The sequence below is a fragment of the Hemitrygon akajei genome, chromosome 17 (assembly GCF_048418815.1).
Source record: "Hemitrygon akajei chromosome 17, sHemAka1.3, whole genome shotgun sequence".
Lineage (NCBI taxonomy): Eukaryota > Metazoa > Chordata > Chondrichthyes > Myliobatiformes > Dasyatidae > Hemitrygon > Hemitrygon akajei.
The window spans coordinates 37,072,149-37,098,586 of NC_133140.1; the positions used below are offsets into that span (position 1 = coordinate 37,072,149).

Sequence of the window (26,438 nt, forward strand, 5' to 3'; positions counted from 1 at the left end):
TGGAGTTTGTAAAATGTGTGCAGGGTAGTTTTTTGCAACAATACATAAAGGTACCGACTAGGGAAGGGGCAGTGTTGAATCTTCTGTTAGGGAATGAAATAGGTCAGGTGATGGAGGTATGTGTTGGGGAGCACTTCGGGTCCAGTGATCACAATGTCATTAGTTTCAATATAATTATGGAGAAGGATAGGACTGGGCCCAGGGTTGAGATTTTTGATTGGAGAAAGGCTAACTTTGAGGAGATGCGAAAGGATTTAGAAGGAGTGGATTGGGACAATTTGTTTTATGGGAAGGATGCAATAGAGAAATGGAGGTCATTGAAATTTTGAGGGTACAGAATCTTTATGTTCCTGTTAGGTTAAAAGGAAAGGTTAAAAGTTTGAGAGAGCCATGGTTTTCAAGGGATATTGGAAACTTGGTTAGGAAAAAGAGAGATATCTACAATAAATATAGGCAGCATGGAGTAACTGAGGTGCTCGAGGAATATAAAGAATGTAAGAAGAATCTTAAGAAAGAAATTTAAAAAGCTAAAAGAAGATACGAGGTTGCTTTGGCAAGTAAGGTGAAAATAAATCCGATGGGTTTCTACAGTTATATTAATAGCAAAAGTATAGTGAGGGATAAAATTGGTCCCTTAGAGAATCAGAGTGGACAGCTATGTGTGGAGCTGAAAGAGCTGGGGGAGATTTTGAACAATTTCTTTTCTTCGCTATTCACTAAGGAGAAGGATATTGAATTGTGTAAGGTAAGAAACAAGTAGGGAAGTTATGGAAACTATGATGATTAAAGAAGAGGAAGTACTGGCACTTTTAAGGAATATAAAAGTGGATAAATCTCCGGATCCTGACAGGATATTCCCTAGGACCTTGAGGGAAGTTAGTGTAGAAATAGCAGGGGCTCTGACAGAAATATTTCAAATGTCATTAGAAACGGGGATGGTGCTAGAGGATTGGCATATTGCTCATGTGGCTCCATTGTTTAAAAAGGGTTCTAAGAGTAAACCTAGCAATTATAGGCCTGTCAGTTTGACGTCAGTGGTGGGTAAATTAATGGAAAGTATTCTTAGAAATGGTATATATAATTATCTAGATAGACAGGGTCTGATTAGGAACAGTCAGCATGGATGTGTGTGTGGAAGGTCATGTTTGACAAATCTTATTGAATTTTTTGAAGAGGTTACGAGGAAAGTTGATGAGGGTAAAGCAGTGGATGTTGTCTATATGGACTTCAGTAAGGTCTTTGACAAGGTTCCGCACGGAAGGTTAGTTAGGAAGGTTCAATCATTAGGTATTAATATTGAAGTAGTAAAATGGATTCAACAGTGGCTGGATGGGAGATGCCAGAGAGTAGTGGTCGATAACTGTTTGTCAGGTTGGAGGCCGGTGATTAGTTGTGTGCCTCAGGGATCTGTACTGGGTCCACTATTGTTTGTCATATACATTAATTATCTGGATGATGGGGTGGTAAATTGGATTAGTAAGTATGCAGATGATACTAAGGTGGGTGGCGTTGTGGATAATGAAGTAGGTTTTCAAAGCTTGCAGAAAGATTTAGGCCAGTTAGAAGAGTGGGCTGAGCGATGGCAGATGGAGTTTAATGCTGATAAGTGTGAGGTGCTACATTTTGGTAGGAATAATCCAAATAGGACATACATGGTAAATAGTAGGGCATTGAAGAATGCAGTAGAACAGAGTGATCTAGGAATAATGGTGCATAGTTCCCTGAAGGTGGAATCTCATGTGGATAGGGTGGTGAAGAAAGCTTTTGGTATGCTGGCCTTTATAAATCAGAGCATTAATTAAGTCTTAATAAGCTGGTAAGGAAGGCGGGCTCTGTCGTGGGCAAAGTACTGGAGAGTTTAACATCGGTAGCTGAGCGAAGGGCGCTGAGTAGGCTACAGTCAATTATGGATAACTCTGAACATCCTCTACATAGCACCATCCAGAGACAGAGAAGCAGTTTCAGCGACAGGTTACTATCGATGCAATGCTCCTCAGACAGGATGAAGAGGTCAATACTCCCCAATGCCATTAGGCTTTACAATTCTACCGCCAGGACTTAAGAACTTTTTAAAGCTATTATTAATGCCTTTTGAGATGGTGATTTAGATGCATATCATATTTTTTTTACTGAGTTAAGTATTGTATGTAATTAGTTTTGCTACAACAAGTGTATGGGACATTGGAAAAAAGTTGAATTTCCCCATGGGGATGAATAAAGTATCTATCTATCTATCTATCTATCTATCTATCATTGAGAATAGGAGTTGGGATGTAATGTTAAAATTGAACAAGGCATTTTTAAGGCCAAATTTGGCGAATTGTGTACAGTTCTGGTCACCAAATTATAGGAAAGATGTTAACAAAATAGGGAGAGTACAGAGAAGATTTACTAGAATGTTACCTGGGTTTCAGCACCTAAGTTACAGGGAAAGGTTGAACAAGTTAGGTCTTTATTCTTTGGAGCGTAGAAGGTTGAGGGGGGACGATAGAGGTATTTAAAATTATGAGGAGGATAGATAGAGTTGATGTGAATAGGCTTTTTCCATTGAGAGTAGGGGAGATTCAAACAAGAGGACATGAGTTGAGTGTTAGGGGGCAAAAGTTTAAGGATAACATGAAGGGGAATTTCTTTACTCAGAGAGTGGTTGCTGTGTGGAACGAGCTTCCAGTAGAAGTGGTAGAGGCAGGTTTGGTATTGTCATTTAAAGTAAAATTGGATAGGTATATGGACAGGAAAGGAATGGAGGGTTATGGGCTGAGTGCAGGCCAGTGGGGCTAGGTGAGAGTAAGCGTTCAGCACGGACTAGAAGGGCCAAGATGGCCTGTTTCCGTGCTGTCATTGTTATATGGTTATAGTTGCAACATAGCTGGCGATACATTAATTCATGTAACAGAGCAGCACAGAGATCTTAGAGCATCAAAGAGTTGAAGGAGACTTTAGCCTAGTTCAGTTAAACAAAGCTACAAAGGGATTTGCATGTGGGAGTTAGCTTTCACAAGAAAGCAACATGGATCAACAAGAACATGGTGCGTTATCAGAGAAACAGCAGAGAGCTGGACAGCTCAGGTTTATGAATATCAGGTAAGGTCAGGAAGGAAAACATTCCCATAATCATACGGTATCTAGAAACAAATACATAAATGACAACTTGGCTCCAACTTCCAAAAGTAACTGAGCGGAAGTAGTGGCAGAGATTAAACAACACAAGGCAGGTGGTAATACATGGTCTTGGTGGAGTGCAGTCAGTGTTCAGATGCTCCTAATCGGATGCAGTTCCATCCAATGAAGACCCCGGTTCAATGTCAAATACGTGCCAGAGGGAGGACTGGAGTTGGTGGCAGGTGAGAAAAGTTTGCAATGGGTGTTGAAGTTGATGACTTTGATCTAGTCAAGCAGTGCCACAATCAAGCAGGAAGTGATGCAGTGAAGCTGGCTTCGCCAGAGCACATGGAAACTGATGGTTGTGTTTTTCAATACCGTCGTCAAGGGACAAAAACATGAAATGGAAGGAAGCCAAGAATATATCCTTGCGATAACGGTTCAGGCAGGGGAGGGAATGCTTTGTTGTCCATGACTGCTTAGTGGAGGATGAAACCAGCTGAGTGCAGTCCTGTGTCAGGCGTCGCCACTATGGATGGGGGTGGGGGATGATATGGGGTCAACTGCATCAAAGGTCGGAGGTGAGGATCATACACAGTGAGGATTCAAGCAAATCTACTTTCACCAGTACTTGCTGCTGGATAGCATCAGTTTATATTTCAAGACGGCAATGTAGTTTTCTCTTACTTTATTTAAGAAAAATAGTCATGCAACAAAAAGAGCTTTGATGGGTCTGGGGAAGGGCGAATGTTACAGAGAGAAGGAAAATGTTCAGTCCAGTTCACTCCAGGAACCCAGCACGATGCTACATAGAGACTCCAGCGTAGAGAACCAGGGGGCACTGTACTTCCAGAGGTTTAAACATTAAACAGGGACTATTTACTCCCTCAGGTGTACATAGATCTATTTACAGAGCAGTTATCTCCAGTGTGCTGGAGAATATCTAACACTTTACTGAGATCACAAAATCATTTATTTAGTCCTTCATTTCAGTGCTGCTTGCTTGTGTTTCCTTGCACTACAATAACGGGCTACAATTTGTCATTGGCAGGAAAGGCCTTTAGATGACCTCGAGGTTGCAAAAGATGGCTGCATAAATCTTCTTTCTGAACATCTTACAAAACATTGCTCATCAAAATAAAAAAAAAGGAATCCTTATTTAACCTTCAATCATAACATGAGGTTATGGGAAAGTAGAACGCCAAGACAAATCAATGTTACTCTGTTTGACTTTTATCAAACATCTAAATATGAGTAAAACAAACAATCACTATCACAAAAGGATAATAATTTAACTCCACACACTCTTGGGACACTCACACCCTTCTCCCTTCCTTTCCTGAAGGCACACACTGATACAATGTCTCCCATGGGAGCTGTTGACTTCACTGGCCTCATCCCAAAGTCAGGAAGGCCAAGTTCAATCATAAAATGTTACACTTTGCCTTGATAAAACTCACTTTAAAGGTCAGAACAGGGATTAACATTGGAATTTGTTCAAACTTAAAGTTGCTAACATCACATTTTCCAGTATTATAATCCAGACAGATCCCTAGTATGGTTAAGTGAGAGGACAAAAAGTCCTTGGTCCATGTTAATATATTACTTGCAAGGTCCATGAGCTTTTACCTTGTTCAACAAACTTTTACACGGAACTTTATCAAACGCTTTTGGAAACCCAAATTTACAATAACCATTAGTTACCTCACATTCCTCAAGAAACCACTGCTGCCATTGGCTTAATAATGGATTCTGGGGCTCAGACGATGGTCCGTGACTGTGGTTGGATTGTGTCAGATTTCATTTACAAACTGAACAATGCACTAATCAGGATGATTTTTAGTATCTTTCACAAGGAAAATGTGAAGTATTCGTTCAATGATGCTGCCATATTCTCAGCTCCCAGACTCACCCTCTCAGGGACCAATTACATGAGCTACTCTCTTCCTCTTGAGTGCAAAACACTCAAACTGTCCACTTTCATATTTCTTTATACCTCACTCATATCATCTATTTCCTTTTTCCGCTTTTCCCACATTCCTGGTCTACTACTTACCATTCCAATAATTTGCATCCCTTTCAGCTTGATATTATCCTCAACCATCAAGCTTTTGAACCAAAGGGGATAACTTCACTTGCCCACAACCTTTCACCTCGCGGAATTTGATAAAGTTCCGTGTAAAAGTTTACTGAACAAGGTAAAAGCTCATCTCATGTTCTTGATATTTATTGCTTGCTTATTTATCTATTTATTATTTCTTTCTTTCCTTTTGTATTTGCACAGTTTCTTGTCTTTTGCACTCTGGTGTAATCGGTCTTTCATTTATTCTATTAGGGATCTACTGAGTATGCCCGCAAGAAAATGAATCTCAGAGTTGCATATGGGGTCATGCACTTCGATAATAAATTTATTTTAAACTTCCTTACTTAACCACCAACAGCTCATAATTCTTGTTTCCTCAACAAACTAAGACCATAAGACACAGAAGCAGAATCAGGCCATTCAGCCCATTGCATCTGCTCCATCTCATGGCTGATTTATTATCCCTCTCAACCCCGTTCTCCTACCTTCTCCCCGCAACCTTTGACACCCTTACTGATCGAGAACCTATCAGCCTCCACTTTAAATACATCCAATGATTTGGCCTCCACAGCTATTCGTGGCAACGAATTTCACAGATTCACCACCCTTTGACTCAAGAAATTCCATGTTGTGAATCACAAAATGTGTTTTCACAAGTCTGTCCCTACTTAAATGTCTTAATCAATGTTTTCCAGTATTTTTAAGTCAATTCTGCCTTCATGTTTCTATAAATGCTTTTATTCCTGATATTCCAGATCTACATTTCCTGCTCCAAACCGTGTAAATCTATTTTGTTATTTTCACTCTTCCCCAAAAAATCCTTTACCATGAGATCTTTAATTAGCCTTGTCTCTTGACTCAAATAGTCTGGGTTGGTTCAACAACATATTGCTCTCAGAAACTGCCCCAGATACATTCTCTAAACACATCCTCAACATATGTTAATTGGATTTGTCCAAATTTAAGATTGAAGTCATCCGCAATTATTGTCATGCAGATCCCTACCATTTTCCTTGGAAGTTCTCATCCCTCCCCACTCTCTCAAACTGATTTGTCTGCAAAATCTCTCACTGCTAAGACTGTTCTCACTACTGATCTCATCTTTACCTTTTCTGTCTCTTCTGAAATTCAAGGTGCTCCAGAGGATTTGTCATCTTGCAACACATCCTTGCAATGGCCATCAGATCGTTCCAATTTAATTCTAGTTGTGTACCATTTCAGCTTATTGTGAGTGCTCTGTGTGTTCAGGTAAAGAACCTTTCTGCCATTATTTTACATTGTTTAACCTTGTACTACCTTGCAACAGTTGTACTGTTGCAATAAACTGATCCACAAGACAGGTTTTTCATGTAACTTTGTCCAAGTGATTTACCAATCTGTTCCGATTCTGATGCTATTCAGAGTTGCGCTCTTATGTGTGTGCATGTGTGCACTACCCCTTCCAGATGCACACTGATTAGCACTGCTCTTATTAATAACATGAATATTCTAATTTTTCCATCACCCAATATTTGCCCTCAACTATTTATTTTCAGGAACCACTAAGTTACTTGATTCACCAGGACACTGGTCCCAGTCTGATGCAAGCAAAGCTCAACTCGTTTGTCACTTTCCTCAGTACTGGCCACTTCTCCCACACCATCTCCAAGCCACATGCCCAATGTTCAGATGTCATTGCCCTACACCATTTTGCACACTACCAATGTAGTAATGTTTAATTTTATGTTAGAGGTACAACATGAAGCACGTCCTTCTGGCCAAATGACCTACACTGCCTGGCAACCCACCCATTTAATATCAGCCTAATCACAGGATAATTTACAATGACCAGTTAACCTACTAGCCAGCATGTTTTTGGAATGTGGGAGGAAACCGGAGCACCCGGAGGAAACTCATGCACTCATAAAGAGAACGTATAAACTCCTTAAAAACGGTGCCAGAATTGAACTCCAAACTCTGGAATGCCCCAAGCTGTAATAGTGTCACGCTAAGTGCTATGCTACCGCAGTGCCCTCACCCAGAGATTAATACCCAAAATGCCTTGCTTTCAAATTCCAATGGTAGTCACTCCAATTCCCTCAGCAGGACATCATTCTAAATCCTACCAATGATATTGGTATCATGGTAACTGAATCTTCCTCCTCAGCTTCACCCTCACTGCACCCTTCCCCCAACTCCAAGTTCTTTTCCAGTTCAAGAAGGCTGGAGTGGTTGATCATCTCCTAGAACAAAGCATCCAGATACTTTACTCCCTCCTGGATATATTGCCGTTTCCAAAGCTCAGACTCTAGTTCATTGATTGTGAGCTGAATTTCCTCCCTTTGCCAACAGTAACTTCAGATGTGGCTACAGTGGATCACAATAGCCCCCACACAGCTCCAACATGTCACATCTTTCATATCCAATAATTAGCTAATTAATTCTTATTTGTGAGCTGGCTACACTTATTAACCCACTTAGTTATTTAAAGAACTTTGCAAACCAATCTTCTTACACTGCACTGAAAAGTTTGTATTTCTCTTGGTTTCATGGGCTTTGCAACTTTTGGCTGTGCCAGCTGAAGTTGTTAAAATATAGGCAACCAAACAACTTGATGGGCAGGAGGTAACAAGGGGTAACAAGAGTTATCAGAACTCTAGTTAAATGCTCCTTGATTAAATGTGTTAACCTGGGACAGAGGACATGGTCTTGTGGCTTTGTTTCCAAAATTTCCGACGCGGGTTAAAGACAATGGGTGAGCTAACATGGATTTAGAGGTCAAGACTGCAAGCTCCCAGGACTGCAATCTCCCAAAAAGTCAGCTAGACATATCCCAAAATATCTGAACTTGAATTGGCCAGACCCTCAGGAAATTTTGTCATGGGGTTAATGGTGTGAGCAGGTTGCTCCATGTGGCACAGGCAGGTCTTGTAAGCTATCCCATCTCATCTTCCTTTTGGTTACGGCACCTTTTTACTTTAAACGTGTGAACAAAGAAGATGCTGACTTGCAGATAATTCAATACAATGCTGCTGAAAGGATCCCTACCAAGTGTGGGGCAAGAGGATCAACGAATTTAATTAAAGGGACAGAGTTGATCAAATTATTTGTATTTGTGCAATCATTCTGAACTACACACTTGTCGAAGTTCATAGATGAAGATAGCCCCTGGACTGTATAATATTCTGGCAAGTTTTTTTTGCTGCAAACCGAGCATTTCCAGTGCAAAAGGCTAAACTCTTCCCAGTTTCAGACTTTGAAAGACTTACTTCCAGATGACCTCCAGGCTAAGTTTAATAGTTCCCAGGTCATTGATGTCCACAGCGACAGACTGAGGCAGGGCTGCAAATAAATCCTTTGTTTCACAGGAGACATTGCCAACTATGACGTGATTTGCCAGGCTTTTCAGCTCTGTTACCTGCAACAATGAACAAATTAACAACTTTGAAGCTTTCTGTTTTTTTCCCGGTCTAAAAATGCACGAGTAGCATTTACATTTTAAAATCAAAGACCCCTACCTACCCCAGACATTCTCCCTTCTCCCCTCCTACGACAGGCAGAAGATACAAAAGCCAGAAAGTACGTACACCTGGCATATGGACATCTTGACACTACTGAATGATTCCTTAGCACAATAAGGACCTTTGACCTCACAATCTACCTTGCACCTTATTGTTTTAACCACTTTCTCTGCAGCTGCTCTGCATTGTTATTGTTTTACCTTGCTTAGTGTAACACAGGCTGTACAAAATGCTGCAGGAACTCAGCAGGTCAGTCTGCAACTATGGAAAAGAAGAAAGAGTCGAAGTTTCATCACTGCACTGTATAATGATTTGATCTATATGAACAGTATGCAAAACAAGCTTTTCAATGCATCTCAGTCTGTATGACAACAATAAGGTAATTCTAATTGCATTGGGTTTTTCTGTGAACTTGATGCTTAATATAAATGTTTTGTTCATTATTATGTAATACCGAGTAAATCATTATAATGCACAAACACAAGAAAATCTGTAGATGCTGGAAATCCAAAGCAACTCATCCAATCTGCTGGGAGGAGGATCGGGGTCTCAGCCTGAAATGTCGACTGTTTATTCATTCACATGGATGCTGCCTGGCCTCCTGACTTCCTCTGGCATTTTGTGTGTGCTGCTCATTATAATGCACAATGTTTGGGGTCAGAGCAGACTCACAGTACATATTGGTATTGGCACACATCCAAATTAGGGTCTGTTCCTGAAGTTTCTTCCCTTCCCAATTTCAACAAGTTTCTTCTTTGCTGTGGGCTTCTATTTCATCCTATTTTCTCTTTCCCAACCCCTGACCCACTTTCCCATCAAAACATCCTCCACATTGGGAAGAACAAAATATAAAACAAGGAAACCTGGGCTGACTTTATCGGATCAGAGGGGCAAGTGATGTCTAAAAAATAAACACATTGCAAGGAATCAACCCCTTCAAAGTGCAGAACAACAGAATGTACCCTCATCACTTTCCCCCAAGACCTCTGTGAACTGAGGTGAATATTTTAACATTTTGCACTTGCAACACTATAAATGTCAACTGTTTATTCATTTCCATAGATGCTGCCTGATTTGCCGAGTTCCTCCAGCGTTTTGTGTGTTGCTATTGCAACTCAGATTACTTCTAATTAAACAATGGCCAAACTTTCATAGTACAAAATCTGAATCCCATTTACTTAGAGCACTAAAGCTTTTATACACATATATATCTCACAAACTCTGGTACTCTGGTATCTGATTGTTCAGAAATGCTCATAGTTTGACATCTGGCTCTCTCATTAGTTTGAATGGGATTCAGAAAGTCAAGATGTGAGCCCAGAACTGGGTTTCAGAATGCAGCTGGGCTGGTGCTTGAATGTGGGCTGGGGGTCTAGAATGGCAGAGATCAGGAATGCAGGGAGGCTTGTGACTGGAGATTTAATTTGTTTTTATTTATTGAGATTCAGTGCAGAATTGGCTCTTCCAGCCCTTTGAGCTGTGCCACCCAGCATTCCCCGATTTAACCCAAACCTAACCACAGGGCAAATTACAATTAACTGGTACGTCTTTGGAACATGGGAGGAAACCAGAGCCCGGGGAAAACCCACCCATTCCACAGGGAGGATGTACAGACTCCTTACAGGTGACGCCGGAACTGAACTTTGACACCCCAAGCTGTAATAGCGGCGCGCTAACCTCTACACTACTGTGGAGCCTAATCTGCACTCAGTGGGCACTTTATTAGGTACAGGAGTGAAACCCGGTGTGGTCTTCAGCCAATCTGCTGTCAAGAGATGCTCTTCTGCACATTACTGTTGTAACACATGATTATTTGAGTTACTATCGCCTTCCTGTCAGCTTGAATCAGTCTGGCCATTCCGCTCTGACATCTCTCGTTAACAAGATGTTTTTGCCCACAGACCTGCTTGCTCACTGGATGCTCTTTGTTTTTTCCACCCTTGTCTGTGAACTCTAGAGACTGTTGTGTGTAAAGATCCCAGAAGATCAGAAGTTTCTGAGATACTCAGACCACCCCATCTGGCACCAATGGTCAAAGTCACTTAGATCACATTACTTCCCCATTCTGATGTTTGGCCTGAACAACAACTGAAGCTCTGCATGCTTTCATGCACTGAGTTACTGCTACATGACTGGCTGACTAGATACTTGCATTAATGATGTATAGCCGCTCGTTAAAATGGCCACAGAGTGTAGAGTGCTTGTATATTCTGACCCCCTCAAATTCATTTGATTTACTGGAAAATTTATTGTACTGCTAAATAATATACAAAAATGAAATAAAATGTTTGGGCGGTCACAGGAGTAATGTCCAATGGTCCAGAAAATCTAGTCTAGCACCACCAAGATAAGGGTGCCAGATTACAGAAGTTTTTCCTGAGTAGGGCCAAAATTTATTGCCAACTCAAACTAGCCGTCCCTGTGAGAACTCCGTTCTTGAACTGATGTAGGCTGTATGTTTGAAGGTGTCACACAATGCATACTAGGTAATGACTTTTACAATCTAGAACACATTTTTTTCTTATTTTCCTGCATCTGCAGTCTGTTCTATCTCTGTTTTCTTATAATATAGGTTTCAATAGGTATATTTAATGTCAGAGAAATGTATACAATATACATCCTGAAATTCTTTACCTTCGCAAACATCCACAAAAACAGAGGAGTGCTCCAAAGAATGAATGACAGTTAAATGTTAGAACCCCAAAGCCTCCCCAGCTGCCCCCTCCCACGCACAAGCAGTACCATATACCACTTTCAATAATATTTGCAAATATACAAGATGTTAAAACATAGCCAATTCACTATACACAACATTACATTCAGTTGAAGTTTTTTTTGTTATATCATCACAGGATATACGACTGAGAAGTCCATTTACTATTAAAATACATTCATTCACACAACTGGAACACGTCATTATGTTAACCATCGTATGAAACAAACCAATATATTCACATACGGTGTGTTAACATTACTAATCCAGAATGCATAATTAACTAGGAGACACAGGTGCTGGAGAATTTTAGCAGTTTGAGCAGTATGCAAAATTTCGACCTAAAATGTTGACAGTTCCTTTCTGTTGCCACAGATGCTGCTCGACTTGCTGAGCTTCTCCAGCAGACAGTTTGTTGCATAATTATCTAACTTTAAATTCCCCATTCAATGGGGCAAGTCTAGAACTCTAGTCATTAGGCCAGGTTAGCTAGTTTGGTGAAATAACTTCTGTGCTACCAGTCCCTGCTTTACAACCCTCTCTCCTCCACATGGAGCCCATATGAATTACACTTAAAGATCAGGGATGGGACCAAATGACTTGCTTGAAGCATGAAGAAAATTGTGAAAAGATCAGTGCCAGGGTGGGAACAGACAAACAACCACAGTTCTCCGTGTCCCTGCTGCACAGTCCGTGCCTGAGGCCATGGAAGGGCACAGGATTGCTCAATTTTCTTTATGGAAAACAGAGAGCGAAAAGGACGCAGCTGGAAGGAACAAAAGAGAGATTTTATCTTCTCGTTTGTTTACATTTAATTTTATTTTACTTTAAAGGATTTTATTTGCATTACTGCCATTTTATTCTCATTATTATGAGGTCACAGGCTCAAGTTCTGGCTCCAGGTTTTAGCTTCAGAGTCTGGCAGTCTACAGTAATGAGGCTGCAAAGTCACTTTTTCCACTTGGAAGGGCTCATCATTACAGACTGACCCCCTACGGGAGAACCTCCCTCTGTAAACAGGAACACAGCCTGTAAACAAAGTTGCATTGTCCTGGCTCCTTATATCAATGGAGAGCTGGGCACTTTGCCACAGTCCGTCTCCAAGGGAAGCAGGCTGGGAGGTCACTCTGGAGGTGGTCCAAGTCCCTTACCTTGATTGAGAGGAACTCTGTAACCAGAGGCTGGAAGACCATCTCCTCGCTATCCCACACTTGCTTCCCATTAGCTTCAATGCGACCTTTCAATTTCCACCGTTGACGACCATATTTCATAAATATCTGGAAACAAATATCAGAATGGTTTTAGGCTGTGTCAGAAATGCTTCCTTCCCTCATTTTCTTCTCAGATTAAAATATATGACGAAAAAATATTAAAAGCACTGAATCCTTATCCTCCTGTTCTAAATGTCCCAGCTTTTAAATTATTATATTGTGCTGCATTAACTTAAAAACAGCTGTTTTATAAATGTCTGTTAAAATGATAAAACATTCTGTGCTGTTAACTCTGCAGGTTCATTCATCGAGCGTCAAACCAAACCGATATGCAAATTCACATTTTGCATCCTAATTTCAGTTGTGACAATGCTACCTCACTCCCTGAATTTAAAAGAAAATAAGTCGGCTTGGAACCTGAGCCCTGATATCCCCCAGTGGGAATGAGTATATATCCCAATGATCCACTTTAATTGTGATCTTTGGAATTAACAAAGACCCTACCAAGGTTCACCATTACAGTTCAAAAGTAAGTGACCATTGGACTAATGCTGGACAATTGGAGGGATCAGCTGGCAGCCAGTTTGGGCAGCACTGAGGTGCAGTGTATAGTTTGGCTACCCCACTGTACCAGCAGCCCAGGTTCAATGCTGCGTGCCATCTGCATTTTCTCCCTAGGACTGTGTGGGTGCTCCAGTTTCTTTCCACATCCCAAATGTAAGCTGCTATAATTTGTGCTACAAATTATCCCTGGTGGGAGAATCGGGACTGAGAAAGAAGATCACATGGAAACGAGCTGGGGAATGGGATCGATGGGATTGCTTTGACAGACGACACTGACTTAATGGACTGATGTTGCCTCCTGTGTTGTACGGAAAAATGAGAAGCATTTCCCCAACAGAGGCTGCAAGACCTGCACAGCATCTGTTCTTATTTCAGATCTACAACTTCTAATGTACTGAGCACGCTTTAAAAAACGTTTCCTCACCTCATACTGATCTCCTGGGCAGAGACGCGCAAAACCTGCAAGTCCTAAAGCAAGACAAGGATGTTAGTCATGGAAAAATATTTTTGCAATTGAATACAAACTCCACACAACAAAAGCTACAACTTTTACCACAGCATTTACAGAACCTAAAGCATCAGCACACCCAATGATCACAGCAGATACAGAACCTAAAGCATCAGCACACCCAATGACCACAGCAGATACAGAAAGTATCAAGAGGTAAGCTAGATCTTAATAAATGGTAAGAAAAATACAAAATGTCGAAATCTATTTGACAGGAGAACCAAGTGAAGTCCCTTCTACCAAGCTAAAAGAAAAGTTCTCAATAAATGTATTATCAATGTATACAAATGTCACCATATACAACTCTGATACAAATGCCACCTGACATCTGTTTTCTTGCTGGCATACATAGTAAATTCAAGAAACACAATAGAACCAATGCAAGACCACAGCCAACAGGATGGACAAACAACCAACGTGCAAGACAACAAACTGTGCAAAATCAAAAGAAAAAAAATATATTAAATAAATAAGCAATAAATATTGAGAACATGAGATGAAGAGTCCTTGAAAGTGAGTCCACAGACTGTGGAAACAGTTTATTAGTGACGGGGCGAGTGAAGTTGTATGAAGTTATCCCCTCTGGTTCAAGGGCGTGATGGTTGAGGGGTAATGTGGGACCAGAGGCTCTTTTACCTTGATCCTGATGGCAGCAGCAGCAAGGAGAGTGCATGTCTTGTGTGGTGGGGAACCTTGATGATTGGATGCTGTTTTCCTGCGACAGCGCTCAGTGTACTCAATGACGGGGAGGCCTCTACCTGTGGACTAGGCCATATCCACTACTTTTTGAAGGATTCTCCATTCAAAAGCATTGCTGCTTCCATACCAGGCCGTGATGCAATCAGTCAATATACTCTCCACCACACATCTATACAAGTTTGTCTCAGTTTTACCCATCAAGCCAAATCTTTGCAAACTGCTAAGGAAGTAGAGGCGCTGCTGCGCTTTCTTTGCAATACCACTAAATTGCTGGGCCCAGGACAGATCCTCTAACACTGAGGAATTTAAAATTGCTGACCCTCTCCACTTCTGATCCCCTGATGAGGACTGGCTTATGGACAACAGTCTTCAGATGCTCTAAATCCAAGCAACACACACAAAATGCTGGAGGAACTCAGCAGGCCAGGCAGCATCTATGGAAAAGAGTAAACAGTCGACATTTTGGACTGAGACCCTTCATCAAGACTGGGAAAAAAAGATGAGGTTAGAGCAAGTTCGGGGGGGGTGGTGTAGGAAGTGGTACAAGGTGGTATGTGATAGGTGAAACTGGAAGAAGGGGAGGGTTGAAGTAAAGAGCTGGGAAGTTGATGAATGAAAGAGGTAAAGGGCTGGAGAAGGGGGAATCGGATAGAAGATCATGGACGAAACGGTGGTGCACCAGAGGGAGTTGATGGGCAGGTAAGGAGATGAGCTGAGAGAAGGAAATGGGAATAGGAATGGGAATAGTGGTGGGGGGTGGTGATTACCAGAAGTTCAAGAATTCGATGTTCATGCCATCAGGTTGGAAACAACCCAGATGGAATACAAGGTGTTGTTCCTCCAACCTGAGTGTAGCCTCACTGCGACAGTAGAGGAGCCCATGGACTGACATATTGAAATGGGAATGGGAAGTAGAACTGAAGTGGGTGGCCACAAAGAGATCCCGCTTTTTCTGGTGGATGGAGCATAGGTGCTCGGCAAAGCGGTCTCCCAATCTACGCCAGGTCTCATTGATATAAAGGAGTCCATGCTGAGAGCACCGGGTACAGTAGATGACCCCAACAGACTCACAGGTGAAGTGTCACGTCACCTGCAAGGACTGTTTGGGGCCCTGAATGATAGTGAGGGAGGAGGTGCAGGGGCAGGTATGGCACTCGTTCTGTTTATAACGTACCAGAGGGGAGATCAGTGGGGAGGGATAAATGAACAAGGGAGTCACATAAAGGAGTGATCTCTATGGAATACAGAGGTGGAGGGAAAGACGTGCTTGGTGGTGGGATCCTGCTGGAGATGGTGGAAGTTTTGCAGAATTAGGTACTGGATGCAGACTTTACTGGGCTGGTAGGTGAGGACATGAGGAACTTGGTAGGGTGGCAGGAGGATGGGGTGAGGGCAGCATTGCTGGTGGAGGAAGTAAAGCCCCTTTCTTTGAAGGAGGACAACATCTCACTAGTCAATAATCAGCTCATTAGTCTTGCTGACACTGAGTGAGAAGTTACTGTTGTGGCACCACTCAGCCAGATTTTCAATTTCCCTCCTAAATGCTTATTCATTACCTCCTTTGATCCGGTCAATAGCAGTGGCATCACCAGCAAACTTAAATATGGGTTTGGAACCTCACAGTCAGAAGTATACAGGGAGTAGAGCAGGGGGCTAAGCACACAGTCTTGTGGTGCACCTGTGCTAAGGGAGATTGTGGAGGAGATGCCACTCATATGTGAGATGGCTGTCGGTAGATTATACTTGGATCTACTGTAGCTTGGTTACAAGATTTGAATGCCACTGGTCAGGCCCTCAGCAGACTGCAGATCTCATGGCTCATCCAGGGCTTTTGGTTGGGAAGACTGAATGATTTTATGGGAACACACTAGCCTATGGCTGTTTTAATAAAGTCTGTGACAACTGTGGAGTATTCACTTAGCTCCTCTGATGAGCCTTTGAACACGGCCCAGTCCATTAACTTGGAGCAATCCCACAGCCAGTCCTCTGCCTCCAGTGACCATCTCTTAGCTGTCTTCATCTCTGGAGCCTTGCTCTTTTGCTTCTGCCTGTATGCAGGTAGGAGGATAGTTAAACAATCAGATTTCCTGCAATGCAGTCTAGGTATGGAACTATAGGCATTCCTAATCATAGTATAGCAGTAGTTGAGTGTATTGGGACCTCTGGTGCTGCAGGTCATATGCTGATGATAAATGGACAGAGATTTCTTCAGACAAGCCTGGTTGAAGTCCCTCACTATGGTTTGAAATGGGTTGGGGTGGGCTGTTTCTTCTTTGGTGATGCCAGCATTCAATATCTCAAATGCCTGATTAACATCACCTTTTGGCAGTATGTGAACTACAGTTGGGATCAAAGAGGTGAATTCTCTTGGTAAATATAATGGTCGGCAATTAATCATTAGATGTTCCAGGTCGGGGAACAACAGTGCTACATCTGAGCCCTGTGAAGAGCTTATTGTGAAACACAGACCACCACTTTTTGCCTTCTCTGAATCAACAATCCAGAACGTCCTGTGTATTGAGAAGTCTTTGGGTCTTAATCACGTATCTGGCATGTCCGGAGTGAGCCATGTTTCCGAGAAACACTGAAAGCAGCAATTCCTCATTTCCCTCCAATACAGTAATCAACCTTAGGTCCTCAATCTTGTTCTCCGGTGACTGTACATTTGCTAACAAGATGCTGGGTAGAGGAACTTTCATTTCTTGCCATTTCAGTCTGGTTTGGAGTGCTTCCCCTCCTCTCTCTCTTCCTGCCATGGCGAGGTACCTCTGTTCTGTACCTGCATGCTTGGAAGTTTAATCTGCTGAGTCCTTCAGAAGATTGTGAAATTGCTAGTTCATTATTATGGGTCAAAAGTATGTTGCTTAAAAGGAAATTAGGGGCTGTAGATTGCACTGAGGGTACTTCCGAAGAAGGATATTTAGAAGTTTTGTAAGTAGCCTGTAACACGTCGCCATAGTTCACCGGCGCTGTCTTGGAAGATCTGTTTGTGAGCAGTCATAAATGATTTCAGTTTTTGATATTTTAAGAAAAAGTGTGAAATCATGCATTTCAGAATGGAAATGATATGCAGTATCGCATTTTATACAAGTGTGATCAGGTAAGAATTTATACTGTTTTGAAAGTGTGAGCCACGATAGAGCAAGAGTGGAGTGGTTTAACTCTTATAAGAATGAAGCATACCCATAGGGTTTAGTGACACATGGACTGTAACAGGGACAAAGTTAGATTAATCCAGGATTTAAAAGAACATAAAACAAAAAAAAATCAAATGCAGATGGTAGAAATCGGAAACAAATACTGGAAAACATCAGCAGATGAAGGGTCTTTGACCTGAAACATTAACTGCTTCTCGTCCCGTATTTGTTGCCTGAACTGCAGGTTTCTCTAGTTTTTCTGTTTGTATTATTGCTTGTGGGAGAGAGAATATAACATTGCTCAGGAAAGAAAACAACATTGAAATAACAAACTGCTTGATTTATATTGAGTACAGGCCGGGGAATCTGTCACAAGATATTGGATCTTACGACAGTAGAAAGAACAATGCTTTTGGTCTAATATTTAAATTGAGGAAATATGGTTAATTTGAAATTGGCAGGTAACCAATCTGAAAGCACAGCGACAGTGAAAGGGCTTTAGTGCACAAAGATCATGGGGCAAGTACATCAGTAGGCAGAAGGATAAGACTACAAAAAAACAAGCACAATTCCTTGGCAATACCCTCTCATGGGTCACCTTGGTCTCTTTTGCCTGACAAAGCTTCAGTGGATTCTGTTCAGTATAATTCAGTGCTCCATGTGGTTTGCATTTGCACAATACCTAATCAGAAGACTTTGCTGAATGCACAAAAGGTAAATGCAGTCATGTCAGCAGAGTTTTTATTAAATCACTACAGCACAAATAATTGAGGAACTAGAAATTCTTAAGACTCCACAGCCTTTCTGTCCTGTCATGCATCACCCATTATTTCTCAACCCAGTACAACGTATTGCATATTTGCTATTCTACCCCAGCCAAATACCACTGCTGATGTCACTCTTATTTTATGTAGAGATATAGTGCAGAACAGGCCCTTCCGGCTCAATGAGTCTTGTCGCTGGGCAACCCACCTATTGAACACTAGCCCAATCACAGGACAATTTACAACGACCAACTGGCATACCTTCGGACTGTGGGAAGAAACTGAAGCACCCAGAGGAAACCCACACAGTCACAAATCATTTACAGGCGGTGGCGGAGGAATTGAACTCTGAACTCCAATGCTCCGAGCTGCAATAGCGCCGGATTATCACGGTGCTGCCATGTTTGCTTTGCCCTAATTTTCATACAGAGTTCTCTGTCTTAGTTTGCATACAGGAATCACTTGAACAGGTACAGTTCTTGTACTGGACAAGCAAGTCACTGGGACTGACATCGCTTCAAATTGCAAAATGACGACAACAACAAGCAATTATCTACGGCAAGGGGCAAGAATTCAAACACCATTTGTTCTGCACAGTCAGCAGCTTCCAAATAAAGGTGTGAAGGGAGCTAACATAAAAACAAAGTAGAAAATTCAAGCAATTACAACAGGAGTTCTGCCCCACAATTACTGTCTGCCCTCCAATTGTGCAGCAATATTGACCTGTTTTATTTAGTGCAACAGTTGGTTACTTATTAAATATTGTTCTTTATTAATTAGTTTGTGAAAATGTGGATATTCCAAGCAAACCTGGCTTTTTGTCCACCTCTAATTATCTGTGAGTTGTGGACACAATTAAATATCAACTCCACTGCTGCATCTAGACCACAGGATGGCAGATATCCGTCCCCAAGGGCACTGAACTGGATTCATTTTTAATCATTTCATAGCTACAGTTATTGATACAAGCCTAAATATAATTTAATTACTTAAATTTAAATTCCTTTGATGCTTTGGTTGATTATGTGTCTATGAGCCCAGCAACAGAACAGTTAAAAATATCTAAAGATGGGAAGTAGTAGCTATTGTATTGACGCATTTTAAATTAGATGTCAACATCCTTTGTAAATACAAGGCCCACTTCCATTCCAGGACTGTACATCTGCCTGAGCCTCATTACGTGTTCTATAGTGCAAATGGCATTTATGTAAATGGCACAGTATTTCTCTTAGTTCAACAAACATTGATTATTTGTCTGGAATTTTATCGTTTTTGTTTGCCGAGGTGTACAGTATCTCAAGTAACAATGTCCAGGATCACTAATGACCTAATTATAGGTTAAGCTACTGTCTTTGACCTGTGGAAGAATGTGTTTAGATACGAGCATTTTTACAAAAATCTTTCATTGCCGAACTTAATTACATAAACATGAGGTCAGGCTCAAAGACTCCTACTGTGTCAGTCACTAACACAGCCGCTTGTGTACCACGTCACTACTGATCTACAGCAGATGTTTCCTTCACATCACAACTCCCCCCCCACTCTCAAACAAAGATGTTCTCATACCCTATATACAAATTTTCTCAAAGGCAACACTAGCACATTTAAAGTTTGAAAAATCTGAGTTGTGCTAAAAATATACCAAAAGTAATTTACTTTCTGACGGCAGCAAGAAGCAAAGAGCAAACTTGGTGACTGTACAAAAACACACTTGTCCAGTTTGCGATGAGTTTGCAACAGCGGGTTTTTAGGTCTTTTCCAAGTCCCCTGAGCGCGAGAGGCTGCTCACAAACAGGAGAGAGCAGCTTTTGCTCTTACTCTTGAACTACTGGCCAATGGCTGCTGGGATTTTCAGAGACAGTAGCCGATAGACTCCATAAACGAAGAGATTTTAATCTGACACCTTGGCAACACCAGTCTCACACTTTGGCTTTCATTTGGGTGAAAGGCAACATTCTTGTTCATGTGAAATCAACCAGCACAATTTTGGCCTATTGTATAATAAGTCCTTTAAATATGAGTTTTAAAATCAAACCTCTTTGTACCATATCAGATCTGTACAAGTACCAGTTCTGGGGCATGATAATTGAAGATTCCTAAGCAATAACGTATTCCCAATCTTATATGGGCACCATGGTAGCATAGCAGTTATTGTGAAGCTATTAAAGCTGGAGGTATCGGAGTATGGAATTCAATCCCGCTTCCTCTGTAAAAAGTTTGTACATCCTCCCCACGGAATACGTGGGTTTCCTCCAGGTGCTCCAGTTTCCTCCCATGGTCCAAAGATGTACCAGTTAGTAGGTTAGTTTGTCATTGTAAATTGTCTCGTGATTAGACTGGGGTTAAATCGGGGGTTGCTGGCAGTACAGCTCAAAGGGCCAGAAGGGCCTATTTTGCACTGTGTCTCTAAAAAAAACTTTAAAATAATCTATCCAATTACATCCTGAGAATCACCAACAATGGCTCCTCTTCTTGCATCAATCCCTACTTATCTGTTTCCGATTTACATTGACACAGTGCACCTCAGCAATCTTATTTAGAACGGAATGCAGTTTCCACGTCATGGGTTTAATCCTCCGTTTACTACAGTTACTTCTCCCAAAACTTCCACCGTCTCTAAATTGTCAGACCTTTTCGCTGGCATCCAGTACCAACTAAGCAGAAATTTCCTCCGAGGAGCAGGAAGACCAAAACCATCATCTTCAATTGACATTCCCTTGTTGCTGGTTCCAGACTTCTCTCAGGCAATTGTCCCAAATGAACCCGAACAAGTGAAACAATAGTGTCACATCTGATCAAATCCAGTCCACATCTGCAATGTCATCTAACTCCAATCCTGACCTACCTTATCTTTTACTCAAATTATCACCTGTGCAAACATTATCGCCAGACATGTCTTTGCTAGACCTCATCCCCACCCTTCCCGCTCCCAGAGTATTTCTGGCCATCTTTCTCATTCTGCTCAACTTGGTCACCTGCATTACTGCTGTGTTCTCTTAAATTTATACCAAGTCCTATTCATTGGACATATTAGTTTGCTAATATATAGCAATTAATATTTAGCAATCTGAGATTCAAACATTACAATGCACAGGGGAGGGGGAAGAGTTACCTGAACATTGTGTTTCAGGAGGCACTTAACACCCATTTGTGGCGACCCACTTCCTAGTGCACTCGAACCGGCTCACAAATAGCCAGCACGCCGGCATAAAGGCCAGTCCCAAAAGGGCACCAGGTCTGCTTCACCAACAAAGGGAAAAGCCCGCGCGGGACTGTGAATACGTGCCCCCTACAGCATCCGCGCCCGGGGAGGGCGGGATCAGGGAGGCTTTAAAGCAAGGCCGCGAAGTTCGAATAAAATCTTTTTTTAACTGCAGTTTACCGACTCTGTGTCGTTATTTCAGCGCTGCGTGTAGCACACCGCTACACATTGTTGGTTTTGGGCCTGCTACTTAATGACCTGAATAGTGGAACTGATGGCTTTCTGGCCAAATTTGTGTCTGACAATAAAGATTGGTGCGGTCAGGTAATGCTGAGGAAGCAGGGAGTTGATAGAATAACTTAGACAGATTAGGAGAAGTGGAAGGTGGAATATAGTGTAGGGAAGTGTATGGTCAGGCATATTGGTACAAGAAATAAAGGCATAGACTATTTTCTAAATTGGGAGTCAATTCAGAAATCAGAGGTGCAATGGGACTTGGGAGTCCTAATGCAGGATTCCCTAAAAGTTAATATTCAGGGCATGACAGCAGTAAGAAAGGCAAGTGCAATGTTAGCATTCATTTCCAATAGAAGGCAAGGACGTAACAATGAGGCTTTCTAAGGCATTGGTCAGACCATGTTTGGAGTATTATGAACAGTTTTGGGCTCCATATCTAAGAAAAGATCAATTGACCTTGGAGAGGGTCCAGAGGATGTTTATGAGAATGAAACTGTTAATGCATAAGCATTTGATGGCTTTGAGCCAATACTCACTGGAGTTTAGAATTATGATTAGGTTTCAATTAGATACCCATCAAATATTGGAAGGACTAGATAAAGTGAACATAGTGGGAGAGTCCAGGACCAGAGGGTACAGGCTCAGAGCAGAGGAATTTCTCTTTAGAACTGAGATGAGAAGAGAATTTCTTTAACCGTAGAGAGGTGAATCTGTGGAATTCATCGCCACAGACAAAGTCATTGGGTATATTTACAGCAGAGGTTGATAGGCTCGTGATTAATAAGGGCATCCAGTACTGATTACTGGAAAATGCAGGAGAATAGAGTTTTGAGGGAAAATAAATCAGCCATGATTGAATGGTGGATGGGTCATTTGGCCTAATTCTACTGAAATGTCTCATGGGCAATAGCTTGATTGTAACATCCTTAATCGTAGATCATTTAATGAACAGACCTAGAACCAGCAGATAGTTCTCTAACTCTGGCATTTTATTTATCTCCAAATTCAACTGCCCACTTTGCTGGCTGTGGTTCTGACTGGCAAGGTCAAAAGCTTCTGATTTCCTTTCCTAACTTATTTTCCTACTTCACGGTGCTTATTAAATCATTTCTTAAATGAGATACAGTCACCAGTTCTAAACTCTCCCTTATGAGACCAGCTAACAATGTTTTGGTTTCATGTCAATACTGTGAGGCACTTTGGGACACTTTAGCTATGGTCAGAGTTCTTTCCAACTGTCCATTTAATGGGAAGCAGCTACTGTTAAGAGCCAAGATTCAGAAATACTTCATATGAATTGACTGAGTATTGGTTAGTTGAACAATATGACTCATTGCAAAATAAGCAGGCAAAGTTTAAAATCTGTTGTTCAGGACATCACTAATTCCCTGTGTAACCATTCAGTTAATTGATCTCAAGATTATACATCCCTGATGTATTTCATAGTCAAAACTGTGCCATTACTCAGGTAGAAGAATATTAATAGATCAATGTGACTACCATCAGGTAACTGTATTTTATTGACAATGCTGTTACAAGCACAAAGTGCCCTAACACTGAGTAAATGCCATTAAATCTGAAATTATATAATAATGTATAGAGAGTCACAGAGCACCAAAGCACAGGAACAGGCCCTTTGGTCGTGTAGTCTGTTCTGAACTATTACTCTCCCTAGTCTCATTGACCTTCATCTGGAAAATAGCCTTCCATACCTCTTCCATCCATGTACCACCAATTCCACTGGCAGCTCATTCCACACTCTGAGTGAAGTTCCTCCACGTTCCCCTTAAACATTTCACCTTTCACCCTTAATCATGACCTCTAGTTTTAGTCTCAACCAACCCTCTGTGGGGGGGAAACAGCTTGCACTTACCCTATCTGTACCTCTCATAACCTCCTATAGTTCAGGGAATAAAGTCCTAACCTAGTCAAGCTTTCCCTGTCTTCAAGCTGCTGCAACATGTTTGTAAATTTTCTCTGTGCTCTTTCTGTCCTACTGATGTCTTTTATCTCATTCTGAAAATCTTGGCTCTTGGTGTAAAGCCACTCCATAGTTACTCAGGAACTAGCACTGGATGCATGGGTAAGATACCAAGAAAAAGTTCCCTAACTTTTTTTTCCTCTACAGGCTCCATCAAATCTGCCATAATCACTGGTATAATGAATCAAAGCTAAACTAATATGACTTGCCAAACGATTTGAATCCAGCCTCTGTAACTCACTGGTTGGGTTAAATCTGTCCCAATGTTGATTTTCCCATTCATTCATATCCATTACCACGTGACTTGCCTCTTGGATCAAACATTGTCCCCAAACATGGCATCATCCATTCCACATGAATTTCATCAAACAAATATTGTACTGAGCCAAATAAGATTTCTGTTGAGATAACCATGGGTTTGGACTGAGATTAGTTTTAGGGAACATTGTGTACAAATAGTGAGAAACGGGGATGAAGAGGTTTTACAAAAGAACTCCAGAGCCTTGGATCCTGATAGCTGAAGACACTGCCACTGTTGGCAGTAATTAAAATCTGGGATGCTCAGAAGACTGGAACAAATACACTGCACAGGGTTTTAGTCATGGAGCCACACAGCATAGAAATATATCCTTTGGCCCAACTGACCCTGCCAAAATTCTAGTCCCATGTGGCCTATATCCTTCTAAACTTTTCCTATTTGAACTTTAGTCTTCAAAGAATTAAAGAATTTGGGAAGGGCAAGACCACAGGCAGATTTCAACTCTAAAATTAGACCATGCTTATTGGGGAGCCAATATAATCAGCAAGCACTGGGTAAATAGGAGTTGGCAAGAGATAGGAAATGGAAGAGTTTTCCGTAACCTCAGAATACAACAAAGGTGACCCTTTAGGGTTCACTAGCTCTGGGTTTCTGCTGCTCAGGCACAAAATGTGGAGTTGAAGTTTCAAACTGCATGTGATAACACAGTTGTCAGAAAGAAGCATAGCCAGCAGCTAGGCACAAGGCTTTGGGATGAAGGCTTTGGTCCTTCTGATAAATAGTTGGAGGAAACCAGTCTTGAACAAAGAACTTACACATGATTGAGGAATCAACAGAGCTGGTAACAGAATAAACTAAGCATTTTCACATTTACCACACAACATCAAACCTAGCTATGACATCCACTACACTGAGTCCTGATGAAGGGACTCAGCCCAAAACTTTGTCTGTTTATTCTCCTCCACAGATGCTGCCTGACTTGTTGAGCTCCTCCAGCACTTGGTGTGCTAATCTTCTGCACTGAATCCGGACTTAGCATCAACTGCCATATTTACTTCCCCCCCATCTCATCCACCCTCACCGCCCAATGCGACAGGGTTACCCAACCACAATCACTTTTGATACACATGTGAAATAGGAATTCTCCATCCAGTTAGTTTGAAATTAATCTTACTTTAACACAACTGCACTTTGACTGAAAAGTTACCCTTTACGCTCTCATACTTTGTAAACAGGAAAGTTCTCGATATACAGAGCAAAGTTGCTCACTCTTCTGACGCAGGTTCTTTGTATTTCACATACATTCTGCTTTCATCAGCCAAAAGCACTAAAATTGTGTTATACATCTGGTGGTAATCCTTAGTTACTGACATGCTTTCCAATCACAACTCCAGATTAGAATGCAGTTTTTTTCCAGTGCCTGGCAACCTCTGGTGGTGTTGATTCTATCTTCACATTTTACAAAACGTCTGGGTGAGGTCACCACCTCCTCTGCTTTGTCTATCAGTAGGAATTGTAACAATGGGTAGCTACCACCTGGAACAAGAAACCCACTAAAAAGACAACTTGGTCTCAAGCACAATTACTGTTCTTACAGCAGCAAAACCATTTTTCATGAAATTAGGATGTCAATCGCTTGCAACATTGAGGCATTGCATTCAGGTCCTGGTATCTGGACTCAGGTGTTGACAGCCACTTTCTTAAGCAGGTTCATCTACAGGGCCTCTAGCTCCCTCAGTAGAAAGCATACCTCTGCTCTACACGGGTCTCCAATCTGACAAAAGCAATCCTCGAAAGTGTATTTCTTTAACATCTGCTGACTCTGACAGACCTCCCGGAAGGTTTGTTGGTGCCTGATACTTCCACAGTCCATCTCCCCTTTAAGGAAGGGTGGGCTTTAAGGAGCATTTTTTGAAGCACCATTTTAAACCACTGCTGTGACAGTGCAATTTGCAGTTACTGTACACAAATGAGCCTATAGCACAACACTTCTGCCACAAGCCATTGCCTGATGTACACTCCTACCTCTCCATGGCCTGGTCACCCTCCAAATGATTTCAAAGGAAACAATCCACCTCTCCAAGGAAGTATACTTTAAAAATAGCCAAAACCCGGTTGAAATTGGTTTATAATAAGTGCCTTTTGGGCATTGAAAATTATATACACAAATAGGCTAGAAAACCTAAATTAGCCCAAATCAACTTGAATAAAACTGACCAGATTTGAAACATATTGACTGTACTTTTGCACAGCAAGCAAGATGTAAAGGTGAGAAAATAAACAGGAAATTATTTATTGCTTCAACACACTTTGGCAAGGATCAGCAATCAGTGTTCAATTAGCAAGGTTTGGATAATTAAGTGCTTCTGTGATGGTGGCTGTCAGCACTGCTCCTGCGTGCAGAGTAAACCACAGATCCTTTCCTTCCACTGCTGCATTTTGAACAAAGACAAAGCTTTCATTCAATGTCATAATCTC

The 26,438-nt window shown here is 41.5% G+C and overlaps 1 protein-coding gene across 5 annotated transcripts in view; it reads right to left on the reverse strand.

Moving 5' to 3' along the window:
• Positions 1 to 26,438, reverse strand: part of ripor1 (RHO family interacting cell polarization regulator 1) — a 282,943-nt gene that overhangs the window by 37,793 nt on the left and 218,712 nt on the right. For all 5 annotated transcript variants that reach the window (XM_073069931.1, XM_073069933.1, XM_073069928.1 and 2 more), the window contains exons 9-11: positions 13,598 to 13,641; positions 12,550 to 12,675; positions 8,434 to 8,582 (exon numbers count right to left, since the gene is read on the reverse strand). In XM_073069931.1, coding sequence (XP_072926032.1) covers positions 8,434 to 8,582; positions 12,550 to 12,675; positions 13,598 to 13,641 — 319 coding nt within the window. The remainder of the gene's footprint in view (positions 1 to 8,433; positions 8,583 to 12,549; positions 12,676 to 13,597; positions 13,642 to 26,438) is intronic.